The sequence below is a fragment of the Astatotilapia calliptera genome, chromosome 16, assembly GCF_964374335.1.
Source record: "Astatotilapia calliptera chromosome 16, fAstCal68.1, whole genome shotgun sequence".
Lineage (NCBI taxonomy): Eukaryota > Metazoa > Chordata > Actinopteri > Cichliformes > Cichlidae > Astatotilapia > Astatotilapia calliptera.
The window spans coordinates 25,507,061-25,520,712 of NC_137437.1; the positions used below are offsets into that span (position 1 = coordinate 25,507,061).

Here is a 13,652-nt window from a genome sequence, read left to right on the forward strand (position 1 = left end):
GCTTTAAAGCTTAGGTTGCGTGCTGTGAGGTAGTATAGTAAAGGAAAACACAAACTCAGTATACGCATATAGGTCAACATTGCATATTTATTTATTTAGGGATGTAAATTTTTTTGTTGTCAATCCTAGGAAAGAGGAACAGTGATATTAGAATTGTTTAAAAAAGTTTTTTGCATCACATCTTCCTGATACATGAGGTATGTTTATCTTTTGGGGGAAAAAAAAAACAAAAAAAAAACGGGGAACATCTATAAACAAAAATCTTGTGTTGTTTAATTTAGTCCACAAAGTGTCTCCCACTCTTAACACTAATATAGTAAAGCCAAAGGTGCACTTTGTTGCTGAAGGCTGCATTCAAAGAAAAACTACAGTCTGTTAAATAGACTGGTGTCCTCAAGTCTATACGCAGTAATCAGTGTATGCCTGACTTTTATCAGATGTGGTTTTTTACTTTGTGTACTTCGATATCTGACATTTTAGGTCCAAGCAGTTCTTATAGCCAAGCACACAGGCTGGGGGAAGGAAAAAAAAACAAAAAAAAAACACTAGCCAGCAGAGGCAGTCCTGTTATAGTTACTATTCAAGACTGAAGGGTATTCCTCTAACTCATGCAGCAAATGTGTTCCAGCTCTGAGACTAATTTAACCATTTGCTTTGGTGCTGCTTGTAGCCTTAACAAAAACACAGCAGTGTGCAGGAATCAAATGCTGAAAATGATTTTGCAAACAAATACAAACTATACAGAAATGCTAAGACTAGAAAACAACATGCAGCATACGATGCACTGATGACATCAAACAACCTGGTGTCAGATTTTGCTTTGACCTGAGATAAGAAAATCTTAATTAAGACGATGTGACACATTATAGAAACTTAATGGAACGTTATTGCACTGCTATGCAATGTACAATGAAGCACTATACTAAAAATTAATAAAAAAAAAAAACCCCATGAAAGGCTAAGTTTAAAGAAAAGCTCAACTCCTAAATAAGAATAGTTTCTGTAAACTTGTTCAAGGTGAAACTAAATACACTAATATCCTATTGAATTAATGACCAAGTGTACATTTGGTACATTTTGGTAATGTACACTTCTAAAGACTTTTTTGTCCAGTTTCTGTAGACATGCTGAAATAAAAAGCTGGATCAACAGCACATTATTCACATACAGACAAACAGAACAGCGACCTTGTGAAAAAGTACAAATATGTCTCAGTAGCATAAGTAGGCAAAAAAAACATGCAAAGTGTCAGAGTGCATCCCGAACGGGTTTGGTTTTGATAAATGTTTCATAATTTTCTTTTTAAAACAAATAACTGTGCTAAAAAACCCAAAACACAGTAATAGCACTTCTGCAATTTACAGTGGAATACCTGGATTAAAAAGAGGGTTGAAAAGCCACATAGGCTAACATGCATAGAGGAAGAATAAGTTTACCTATGGTTGATAGGAAGACAAACTGATCCATACATTTAAATAAAGTCTAAGCAGCAGACACTGGATATGTCTGTGTGTTCTACACAGTGCACACAGAAGCTGCTCCCTTTGCTGACGTAAATCAACTACTCATTGAGTGCATCCTATGCTGACCAACTAGGACAATAAGAGCAGCACAACCAGATTTCATTTGTCCCCTTTAAAAAAAAAAGCTCAGAGGTTGTTAACCGCAAACAAACTCAAAAAGGATCATTATTTACAAAATCTTCACCTTGCATTTCAGATTCTACAGCCACAAGCTGAGTTGTGACTATATAATATCCACACCTATATTCGATTTCATTTAAAAGATAAAAGGAGCAGCAGCTAATCCTTCCTTTCCCCACAGAATGGAAAACCAAACCATTTAAATATGTAGGTTGCAAAATGCTTAAATGAAGGACCAGAGAGAAGGTGGTGCAGTCTGCTGCACATGAATGAGTGTTTTTCTTTAAAGTTCAAAAGGTTTTCTTATGGCTTATAAAAGCAGTATGTTTGATAAGCCAAGTTATCGTTTCCATCTGCTATAAATATACGCACCACATGAATAGCTCAACCAGTGTTGAACTGGACAGAGAGGAATGGGATCATCTATGAGTCCTGAGTGGCTGACATGGAAAGGAGAGCCACAACTATGGTTACAGATAATAAAATATGTTTAGTGTGCATTTGATGTGCAAGCTGCTGGAGTACACCATTCATGTGTAGAAAATACTGAGATGATCTTACCAAATTCTCTAGTATTTACACAGCATCAAAAGATGGGGTGTAGGAGCTTACAATGAGAGCAGAATGTGCTCCTCATGTCACAGGGACATACATTATGTTCTGTATAAAACATACGCATGGTTAAGAATAAGTGTTTTTCCATTTTGTACAGATTCAATCAGAAGACAATGGACGTAAAACATGTAGACGTACATACAGGTAGGTGTGAATGCATTTGTGTGTGAGCTCAGTGGGTGCTGTTGGAGCTCCAGTCATAAGGGAGAAAACTGACTTTGGTCTTTCCAGCAGAAACGACGCCCTGCAGGCTGGTCTTCTTTGGTGAGTCACCCATGTGATCCAGCACCCATCCCAGCAGCTATGAGATAGAAGGGGATGCAACAAAAAAAAACAAAAAACATTAAAAAAAACAATTCATCTATTTTTCCTACAAGAAAAATTCAGGATCCATACATGTGCACACATACAGCTATTAAACTTAAAAATACCTTCTCATCCGTGCCTCCAAAATCAGCTTTGTACCACTTAAATATCTGACTTAGGTGCACTTCTTTTTTTACAGAATCTACCACACAGGCGTAATCATTCTCCAGGAAGGCCTCGGCTGCTGTGCGGAGCTGGCTGTCAATGTCCTGAGAGGGGCGAGCACATAAGAATTAATTTCTGACCATTCAGGGTGCCGCGATTATGGGAGACATTATAAGAGGCAAGACTTGGGAAACCTGATATGAAATCTATGGGACAATTTCACAACTGTAAAAACTGTGACAGAAGAGGGAGTTTCCAAGTGTATTTATTTTAGCTAAGCCTTCTCAGAATCAAAAAAACTAAAGCGAAATCACTTACTTGTGGTGTGTATGTTTTAATAGGTGGACAGCCCTTTGCACCACAGTTCAAGGCAAAGTGAATCAGTGGCTCAGCATCTGGAAGTGCCACCTAGTGGACAACAAGAGACATGACCTTTAGTTAACTAAAGAAAACTGTCACCACATAAATTCAGCTATCAAAATGTGAATACTTGAAGTCGTGGGTCCGTTTTGGAGAAGGGTCTTCGAAGCTGTGCGACACCTTTTCTGTTCCCTCTAAGAATGCCATTCTCAATGTCCTGCAGCGTGAATACCTCTCCTCCAATCAGGTAGCTCACATAATTGAAGAACTACAATTCAAAACATTCCTAATTTCAGCACATAAGTCTTATTGATATTACAAAGGAATTCTGGGGGAGACAGTGTAGCTGTGTAGTCCTACTCTGTATCTTTGCCACATGTTGGTGGGAGCCCCTAGGCGTAGGTACCCATGGATGACTAAGGCATTGTAGATATTGATGAAGAAGGCCAGCTTCTCCTCCCGGCTAAGCGACAGCAACTCCACCCTCTGCAGCTGAATAGCTAGCTCACAGTAACGCTCAAAAACAGGATTTGCTGACATGCCTTTATAGTCCACAGACTGTGGGAGCATGGACACAAAGTACATGCATTTAATTTAACCGTTTGTACAGGGATAAAGTAACAGAGAAGCATTATTCTGTCAAAATATCTTGACAAACAACCTTGAATGTAGGTCACAAAAAGACCTGCAGTGAAAAATACAGTAGAAATGTTTGCAGACAAGTTTTTTCTGTTTGCCAAAGTGAAACTTCATATGAACACACAGCTTGCCCAGTGCAACAGTACACACTGTGTGGCACAGATCCAAATGCACTGTTGCTTTTACAAAATAGCAACATGCACTCAGTGAGCATCAGGGACAACATTACCTTGCCATCGGCAGAGAGATGCTCCGAGAACAATTTCAGAATCATCTCCCGTAAAAGCAAAGAGAGCTCAGTGGCTGGCAGGAAGACAAAGAGAGAAAAACATGAAATAAAAATCAACATAGTTCAGAGTCAAAATATTAAACAAGAGCTGGGAAAAAACAAAACAAAGAAAAAACAAAAAACAAATTGTGCTTTTTATCAGGCGCTATAGAAAAAAAGGAAGCTGGGTAAAATCCTGCTGGTATCATGGTGTGACTCTACAGGTTCTACAAGTGTGCAGCTTTCAGGTATAAACACGCCAACACAGAGCCAGCCAATATGACTCACCACCACCATTGCAGAAGTAAAGGAATATCTGACAGGAAATTAAAACCAAGTATTAATTTGACCCAAGCCCACAGCAAAGCAGGAAACTGTTGTGAAACAGCCAGCAGCTGACATTGAAATCCAGCTAGGTTCTTTGCAGCCTGATACACTTTATGCATAATATCATCATAAAGCATTATTTATGATCAAATATAGTTTATTTATTTAGTCTAAATTTGCTAAGTTATGTTAATTCACTGATGAAGACAGTGAGTGTAAGTATTTTTTTAAAATACTGCATAGATTTTCAAGACAGAGAATGCGCTCAGTCACGCAGGCGTTGCAAGCTAATGAGCGAATGATGTTTTTATTGGATACACCATATTTCAGCTCTTAAAGCCACAAACCCAGAAGGATCATATGCTAAGTTAGCAGCAAAGAAAGGACATGGGTTAGTAGAGTGCTGAAAGACACTGCTCAGAGTGAACCTGAAATGCGATACGTGCACACTCCAAGCCTTATCTGGTCCTGACGTACCCTGCATGGGACTGCAGGTTGAAGTCTGTCCTGCGTTGAGAGCTGAATCATCCTCCAGTAGCCTGTACAGTGCATCCATGGTGTCTTTTCCTTCGCCAAAATTGCCATCCTGCTGCTCACAGCCATGAACTCTGATCATGTACTTCTTCTTCAACAATGCCTGTCCAGTATTACAGGCTGCAGCCCTGGCTAGTGTACACATAGCCACAATCAAGTGCTGACAGAACTGAATTTGACTATGTTTTGTAAGGATAGGGGCGCTTGGAAAATTGCATGAGATTTTACCCATATCACTGACAGCCTTACTTACCCATGCCCTTCTCTTTTTGCAGCCAGTCAACCAGCTGACTTCCTGAGAAGCTCTTTTTGTATAAAGTCAGCCCCCTCCTATGACTGCCAATCATGCTGGCATGTTTGAGGTCTTCCACTAGGTCTGCCAACTCATCTCTCTCACACGTAAATTCTACACGCGTGGAATTTCCAGGTCACACATGTATAAACACACAGAAATATAATCATGTTCACACATGTATGAAAGAATTTGATAAACGATGTAGTTCTGCATCTGTGAAAAAATGTCTCGCTGGTGAGAAAAGGTATTGCCTGAGCTGGGTAAACTTCTGGCTTCTTTCATTTCAACACAGCAGCATTGCTTTGGTTTGTAAATGAGATTTTTGGAATATACACTACTGAAGAGGAATTAAGTAAATGTGTAACTGTGTATATATGGCACAAGCATTACTAAGATTTTTTTTAAGCATCAGACCTCAGTCCTGTCTATTATATAAAGTCTGACAGGGATCACAGAGACAAATCATGTTTCCAAAGAAATATTTACACGCACAAATGGCAATTTCATTCTTTCTTCTCCCCCCCCATTATATTGTACACTTACCTGCCACTTAATTAGGTACACCAGTTCAACTGCTCATTGATGCAAATATGGAATCAGTGAATCTCATGGCAGCAACACAAGTCTTTTAGGCATGCTTCTGCAACATTTGGATGGTTAGAATCTGGTATAAGGAACGTATTGTATAATATGGTTCTGACTGTATATGTAAAGGGTGTCATTGTTAAAAAGGCAAAACTGTAAGTACTCCAATAGTCTATACATCTGTGCAAACACTAAATAAAACTGCTCTATCAGAAGCAGCTCACCTATATTACACCGACTACAGTCTGATGACTTGTTCTGCTCTTCAGTGCATTATCGTTAGGTCCCAGAGATGTATGTGTAGTACCACGTACTGTTGATTTTAATTAAACTTCACAAAAGCTAACATTAAATTTCAATATTTTTCTACAAACACTGTTTACACTGTACATATGAGGTGCTGTGGGGCAGCCCAGCACTACTAGGCTTATCCAGAGTTTCAGGTTTCCTGTATCAACTGTCCGTGTTGGCATTTGGAGGAGTAGAGGAGCATGGATGTAAGACAGACACACACACACACACACACACACACACACACACACACACACACACACACACACACACACACACACACACACACACACACACACACACACACACACACACACACACACACACCTACCTGATGTTGCCTAAAAATGGCTTTTTCACTACATCAGCCAATGCTATTTCATAACCACTCTTTGCTCACCTTCAGCCAACAATGACTATGCATAACCGGACACGCTGACTTCAGACCATGCTTGTCTATTTCTTGAAAGATAGGCAGTTAATATACTAAAATATCAGAAGGTATTTTACAAATATATTTAAGAACCGCATTAAAATGTGCCTTAAGAGCATTTTTGACTGTAAAGGGAAGGAAAGGAAAGTAATGATCTTAAGCAGGCAAAAACTCTTAAGAATTAATTCCTTACCTCCTTCGTTCTCTGAAGCTGTATGCTCTGACTGACTCTGTTGTGGCAGAGGTGGTGCATCTGCTGGAAGGGGCTCTTCCTTCACCAGACTTACCAGCCTCTGAAGCTCTTCAGGTGACTACAGAAATTACAGTATCAATTCAAATTAGTTTTTCTCCCCCATTTTTGGACATTGCTTGACCTCTTAGTTTACTGGTCATTAGGGACCAGTAAACTAGTGGTATCGTCAGAAATGTTTTCCTTTTCCTCACCAGTTTCTGCAGGTCGTCGTTACCTCCAACATGAATATTGTTAAAGAAGATCTGAGGGACTGTGCTGCGTCCTGTCAGCTCCTTCACCTTTGCTCTCAGCTCTGAATGACTACCGAGGTCTATGTCACATACAGGCACTCCCAAGCCAGCAAGGGTGGTCTTGGCCTGCGTGCAGTGTGGGCAACCCTGGATTGAATACACAGTTATTCGCCCAGGAGCACTGCTCTCATAGTCTCCCATCGGAAATACTAATGGAAAATCAAGAGAGAAAGATTTATACAATTTGAAGAATGTATGCAAAAATAGATAATCCCTAAGCAGAAAACATACCCAACATGAAGCACACTTTTGGCCTCCTCAATTTGTACAAAATGTAATAAACTCCTTGAAATACAATTATCTAGTTTTAGGCTTTGTGTACATATATCTAGTGTATACTGTTTATATGTCCTGCCCCTGTGACCCGGCCCCAGATAACCAGAAGAAAATGTATGGATTGTCTCTAACAACACAGAAAAGTATATATATTGAAAAGTATATATACACAGGTTGAAATATATAGATACACCGCCGCTAATATTAAGTTAAGTTTCCCTTAGCAAGTTGCACCTCAACAAGACACTTTTGATATCCATTATGCTTATGGCATAACTGTGCCTAGATATTAGACCACTATTCTTGGCAGAAGTAGTCCACACATTTTCAATAAGTTTGAGGTCAGGGCTTTAGGAAAGTCAGTCCAGAAGCTTAATGTTTAATGCTTAATCCATTTCAAAACTAGTTTGAATGTAAATGGTAAATGGCCTGCATTTGTATAGCGCTTTTCTAGTCCCTAAGGACCCCAAAGCGCTTCACACTACATTCAGTCATTCACCCATTGACACACTGGCGATGGCAAGCTACAATGTAGATGTTTGTTTGGGACCATGGTGGTGTTGGGACATCCAGTTATATTCAAGTTTTAACTATCTAGCTGTTGATTTGAGGTGAAGTTGAAGAATTTGAAGGCAACCTCGTTCATTATTCCCAGCCCCAGAGCATGATACTACCACCACTAGACACTGGCAGTTTCTTCCTCCTGCTCATTTCTTAATATTTCCTTGTGTTGAAAGCTGGCCAGTGTGATGTGCATGTCCTGCGAAATGATTTTTTTTTTTTGCAATGACACAGTTCCTCATTCCTTCTGACAGCTTTAGCTTTGAAGTCTATCAATATTTGTCTATGCGACCCAGATGCTAGATAAAAACCAGCAGGAATAGGTCAATGTCTAAGGTACGTTTCTGTGTCATTGAACGTACACATGTCAAATCCCCCGATTTGCTCTCGACAGAAACCTCCAGATCTAATCGCGTTACCACGATCATACACTGATTTCAAGAAAAGTATCAAACTGTAAGATGTAAGATAGTTCAATTCAATAAGACCAAAGATAAACAGTAAATACCAACGTGTGGTTGAATGTGAATCCCGAAAGAAGGGAAAATAATATTACATACCCTAAAACATTACTGTAAGTGGACCAGCAGTTTAACTGAAAAAACTAACAAGAATGCCTAAATGTTTAAGTGACATGTAAATAAGCGGCACTGCACTAACAACATACCAGCTAAGCTAAACGAATGGATAACTAGCTGAGGGTAAATTAGCAAATGATAACAGTACATTACCTTTCGGGTTCACTAGCTTCACAGTACGATATTAAACTGGAGAACGGATCCTCTTAGCCTCGTTAAAGCATGTTAATATGATAGCGTGACGCCAGCTAAACAGGCTGACCAGCTCTCCCGTCCGAGCATCGCTACTGCGCAGGCTAGCTGCTAGCTTGGTTTATGATGCCTTCAGGAGCTCACCGTACACTTCAAATTTCAACGATTGATATTTTGGTATTTATTCTAATGAGCCTCTAATAACTCAAAGAAAAATGGAGAAAACTTCCCTTTTTTTACGTAATAATTACCATAAAACGTGTCAGTACACAGCACCAGTTTCCCTGAATGATACAGCAGAAGACACTGCACTCTCTAGCTCCTACTTATTAGTGAGAGCAAAAAGTAATGGAAAAAATGTCTTTTGTTTGTTTTGCTTTCTGTAAGTAAATATCAAGATTCCCATATTTTTTACAAACCTAAAGGCAGCGAAAGCCCTTCTGTACTACATTCGTGTTCACTCTGTTATCGTAATTTCTAGCTCTTACGGTGACAATTGCGGTGTTGACAATACCTTAAGTTGTCTGCCCTCCGAAATATTGCGAACGCATCAACGTAACATAGCAACCAGTGTTTTGAACGGATCCCGTTCCCACTACTGCTTGTTTCCGTACGGAGAGATTTCTTGCAGGACTCGCATGGACGAAACCGCCCCAGTGTTTTCGTTTTGCCAAAAATGTCAGGACTATCAGAAACAGAGCGTGCTGGATTTACGAAGATACTGAGCCTAATGACAAAATGCGACTTACTGTCACTCAGTGATACGGTCACGAATAAGATGATAGTCGTGGAAAACATTACGGGTAAGACTTTTATTCAATTTCATATGGCAAAGAGGAAGTCAGCTTACCTTAAGTCTTTACTGGAGCCCAGTGAGTTACATAATGTCCTTAATCAAGAGATTTGTTGTATACCTACCAAGAAATAACAAATAAATTGCATGAACAATTTCAGTGTTTTCTCACCTCTGCTGGATAGATAAATAAATGATTAGCTTATCCTACTCTGTCTGATCATTTTTCCACTGCAGAAGCTAAAGAAACCATTCTCGCCTTCACTAAAAATGCCGAAGAGCTCCTGAGGAGGAAAAAGGTTCAGCGTGACCTGATATTCAAGTACCTGGCTACAGAAGGTGTGGCGATGCCCCCAAATAGCGAGAAACACATGCTTATAAAGAGGACCCTGGAGCTGTGGTCCTCTGTAAAGGTAACTTGACACACGAGAGAAACAGAAGCCACTGCCGCCAGTAAATGTTTTATTTGGGGATAAGCCAAAGGCGACCCATCTATTTTATAAAGGATGGAAAGTATTGTTTATTGAATAGTGAAGTTCAGTGAAGTGAAGACATGGCACTGATGTTGGTATGCCTGGAAAGAGAAGACATAATTAGGGTTATTCACACACAGTGTCCTCACACACCTTTATAACAGTTTATATATTGCTTTGAAAAAGTAATCACCGAACAACAGACTGTGCCACCCTTGGCAACAAGAACTGCAATCAAGCAGTTTTGATATTGAATAGGCCATTCCAAAAACTTCATTTTATTTTTTTGAGCTATTTAGAGATGGAGTTCCTGTTGTGTTTTGGATCCCTGCACTGGTGCATAACCCTAGTGCTCTTGAGCTTCAGGGTGCAAATTGATGGCTGGACATTCTCTGGATTTTCTGGTAGAGAGCAGAATTCATGGTTCAATCAGTCAGGGCAAGGCATCCAGATCCCAAAGCAGTCCCAAATGATCACACTACCACCACAGTGTTTGACTGCTGCTGGGTTTTTTTTTGTTTTTGTTTTGTTTTTTATGAACTGCTGTGTAGTAGTTCTACACCAGATGTAACAGGATGCAAACTTTCCAAAAAAGTTAATATTTTGTTTTGTCAGTCCACAGACTATTTTCCATTGTCTTGACAATCAGAAAGATGTTTCTGTTTTTTGTTTTTTACTTAGGGCCAGGTAGGGTTGGATAGCTTTTTACTCATAATAAATGCAAACATCATTTAAAGACAGCATTTTTGTATTTACTCTGGCTATCTTTGACCAATACTAAAATGTGTTTGATGATTTGAAGCATGTAACTGTGACAAATATGCAAAAAAATAAGAAATCAGGAAGAGAGTGCTGTTTTTTTTTTTTTTACAGCACTGTATATTGATATTAGAATTTGTACTTCCCAAAATTCAGGGTCAACACCAGCTCTAAAATCAAGCCTTACTCAGACTTTATATTTTAGAACCTGTTGCCATTCCATCAAAGAACTGACCTTCTAGCTAATATGGGTGTAGTGCTCTGACTTGTAGAGACTGAAGATCATATGTAACAACAACCTCTCATTTCTTTATGGAGGTGGTGGATGAAAACCCTCAAGGAGAGGCGGCTTCCTCAGATGTGAACTGTGGGATGGGCTTTGATCCGCTGGTCCTCGGCCAGCAATTCTGTCAGTGGTTCTTCCAGCTGTTGAACAGTCAAAACCTTTCACTTGGCCAACAGCCCCAAGACTGGGGACCACAACATTTCTGGCCTGATGTGAAGTTACGTCTCCTCTCCAAGTAAGAACCTCATTAGTAGTGAAAGCAAATGAGAATTTAAATAATACTGATGTTGTTGGTTTATAATCTTATTCAGAGTAGTCCTCTGTTTCAGGTAGATTATTCCTTCTGATTTTCTTCTTACAAAGCATAGAGATGAAGGTAAAACAACCCCAAAACACTAATAACAGAGTTATGTCTTTCTCAGAGCTGGCAGTGAGCAGATGGAGGAGTTTCTGGGTGCTGATCTGGTTAGTTGTCGATTCTTGGCACTGACCAGGGATGAGCGTCTCCTCTTTAGTCCCAATTTGGATCCCCATGGCCTCAAAGCCTTGACCTCTCGTCATGGCTTGGTGTTGGTGGCTGTGGCTGGGACTATTCACAGAGATTCAGTCTGTCTGGGAATCTTTGAACAAATATTTGGCCTTATCCGCTCTCCTCTGGACAACAACAGCTGGAAGATAAAGTTTGTCAACCTGAAAATCAGAGGGCAGGATGCTCTTAGTGGGACAGATGTGCCAGCACCTGCTTTGACCTACAATTCCAGTGAACTGCAGCTTCTCTGTAGCTGACAGTCAAGATAGATTAGTTTTAGATTTATTAGTTTTATTTCCTTTCACATTATTTATCCAAAAGTGGTGGTTTGGCCTTTTGGTTCTACTCTACACTCATCTTATTTGCATGAACACTTATTTTCTGGGCATTTGGGACCTCATATTGCATCTAATAACTCATCTGATACAACCCTATCTTCTAACTTATAGGCCGTCATGCAATAATATAAAGGTAGACTCAAACTGATGCATTTAAATTGAATATTTGCATCATAACATGCAAAGCAGAATTCTCAAAGATTATCCTAGAAGGTAAATGGATGGGCTGCTTTAAATATACTGTACCTTTTTGCAAAGCATGTAGTGCTTTGGAAGCCTGTGCCTTATGTAAAATATGTTCAATGTATACATTTGTGGTATAGTAACAGTTATACTGTCACTCAAAAGATCTCTTAGAAATGTATTTTTTAGGAAAGAAAAGCACATTAAATTTTATTTCAGCTGTAAAAATGAAAAGAGTTGTAAGTGACTATGGTTTTTAATTGACTATGTTCATGCAGAGCAGCCAGCATTTCAGTGTCACAGCAGGACATTGAGATGCCTAATGCAGGTTTATAATGCTAATAGGCTTTTTTTTTTCTGAGATGGCACAACTGAAAGCAGTTATACTTGTTCAAAAAACAGTAAGCAAGAATAGGTATCAGCCTTTGCATGTTTTATTGTCTGAACAAAAGCAACCAAATATCTTCTGAAACTCTTCAGGTTATTCTCGTTTAAACAAATTCATGCTTTTTTCATGCTGACAGTTGTTAAAATGCATCTTCCCTCACAGAACACAGCAAACTAACACAGCAGTTTTATCCGTGCCAACATAACTGCAAAGGATTTAACATAAACTTGCATTAGGTAGCACAATGTCCCAACAGATGGTTGTAGAAAATGGGCACCTGTGTGATATGTAGGCATTTTATTCAAGTTGTTCGCAATTCCTTTAATCGGTGCCATTCACAACATTTCTCAATAATTTACTGTTGGATTAAATTTAATTTTGAATGTATGTTTTTTTTTTTAAAGGAGTTTTATGAGTAGCAAACTTTTGAGATGTAACGTAGCCATTTATTAACAAATAAATATCTGTCTTTATGTGACACTACAAAGTCAAGCAGTGTGCTTTCATGGCTTTTCATCCCACAATGTTTACAGATAAACAGTCTGTTAGAAATACCAACAGAGTAACATAGTTCAGAAAAAGTCTAATATTTAGACAAATGTGCATATAAAAATATTATAATTTCAGCTAATTTGTTCCTGTTCAGTGCCAGGTGTTAAGTGGTTTAATTAAATGGCTGGAAGTTGGAGATTGGAAAACATTGCTGTGAAACTGACTCTCCTTAATGAACTGAATTACAAGTCTAAATGGTGCTTTTTAATTTTGCTGTTTTAAGGATCTCCCAGAACAGACAGTTATACTTTTTTTTCTGCTGCTTCCTTTAGGGGCAATCAGAGTAGCTCATCTGCTTTTATCTCACCCTGTCCCTACCCTCCTCCGTGTCTGTCACATCAACCCTCTGCATGTCCTGCTTCCCTGCATCTATTAATCTTCTCTGTGGTCATCTTCTTTAGCCCCATATTCAATGTCCTTTGTCCAGCTTATCCACTCTCTCCCCTCTGCACATGTCCAAACCCTCTCAATCTCGCTTCTCTAACTTTGTCTCCAATCCGCTTAACCTGAGCTCTCCCTCTGATGTACTCATTTCTAATCTTGCCCCAATGAAAATCTTCAACTCTGCCACCTCTCAGTGTAATGCATATACCGCTGAATCACTTGCAGGTTGACTGGTTTTTTGGTACCAAACTCGTCATCCTACTATTCCCAGCACTTGTTTAGAAAAACTGGCTTTGTGGCATTTTTAAATTGTGACCAAACAGTGCAGCTGTGGGCAAAATAAAAACATGCTCCCT

At 39.3% G+C, this 13,652-nt stretch overlaps 2 protein-coding genes across 2 annotated transcripts; one reads left to right on the forward strand and one right to left on the reverse strand.

Moving 5' to 3' along the window:
• Positions 1 to 67: 67 nt before the first annotated feature.
• LOC113007556 (uncharacterized) lies at positions 68 to 8,725 on the reverse strand. Its single transcript, XM_026144232.2, has 11 exons — positions 8,573 to 8,725; positions 6,906 to 7,153; positions 6,655 to 6,772; positions 5,111 to 5,263; positions 4,801 to 4,989; positions 3,958 to 4,031; positions 3,450 to 3,647; positions 3,220 to 3,357; positions 3,048 to 3,137; positions 2,690 to 2,833; positions 68 to 2,559 (listed from the first exon to the last, which is right to left on the reverse strand). The coding sequence occupies exons 2-11, from the start codon at positions 7,143 to 7,145 to the stop codon at positions 2,431 to 2,433; spliced, it is 1,473 nt and encodes a 490-aa protein (XP_026000017.1). The 5' UTR covers positions 7,146 to 7,153; positions 8,573 to 8,725; the 3' UTR covers positions 68 to 2,430.
• Positions 8,726 to 9,191: 466 nt separating this feature from the next.
• Positions 9,192 to 12,852, forward strand: c16h3orf38 (chromosome 16 C3orf38 homolog). The gene is made up of 4 exons (XM_026145750.2): positions 9,192 to 9,414; positions 9,642 to 9,817; positions 10,955 to 11,157; positions 11,345 to 12,852. Exons 1-4 carry the CDS (start codon positions 9,288 to 9,290, stop codon positions 11,706 to 11,708), a joined length of 870 nt encoding a protein of 289 aa, XP_026001535.1. The 5' UTR covers positions 9,192 to 9,287; the 3' UTR covers positions 11,709 to 12,852.
• The last annotated feature ends 800 nt before the right edge of the window (positions 12,853 to 13,652 follow it).

Bases quoted from the DNA above. Each gene is read 5' to 3' on its own strand.
- LOC113007556 (XM_026144232.2), bottom strand. From the start codon at position 7,145: ATGGGAGACTATGAGAGCAGTGCTCCTGGGCGAATAACTGTGTATTCA. The intron at 6,773-6,905 runs GTGAGGAAAAGG...TAATTTCTGTAG, and splicing joins ACGACGACCTGCAGAAACTG to TCACCTGAAGAGCTTCAGAG. The intron at 2,834-3,047 runs GTAAGTGATTTC...CGCCCCTCTCAG, and splicing joins TTAAAACATACACACCACAA to GACATTGACAGCCAGCTCCG.
- c16h3orf38 (XM_026145750.2), top strand. From the start codon at position 9,288: ATGTCAGGACTATCAGAAACAGAGCGTGCTGGATTTACGAAGATACTG. The intron at 9,818-10,954 runs GTAACTTGACAC...TTCTTTATGGAG, and splicing joins AGCTGTGGTCCTCTGTAAAG to GTGGTGGATGAAAACCCTCA. The intron at 11,158-11,344 runs GTAAGAACCTCA...TGTCTTTCTCAG, and splicing joins AAGTTACGTCTCCTCTCCAA to AGCTGGCAGTGAGCAGATGG.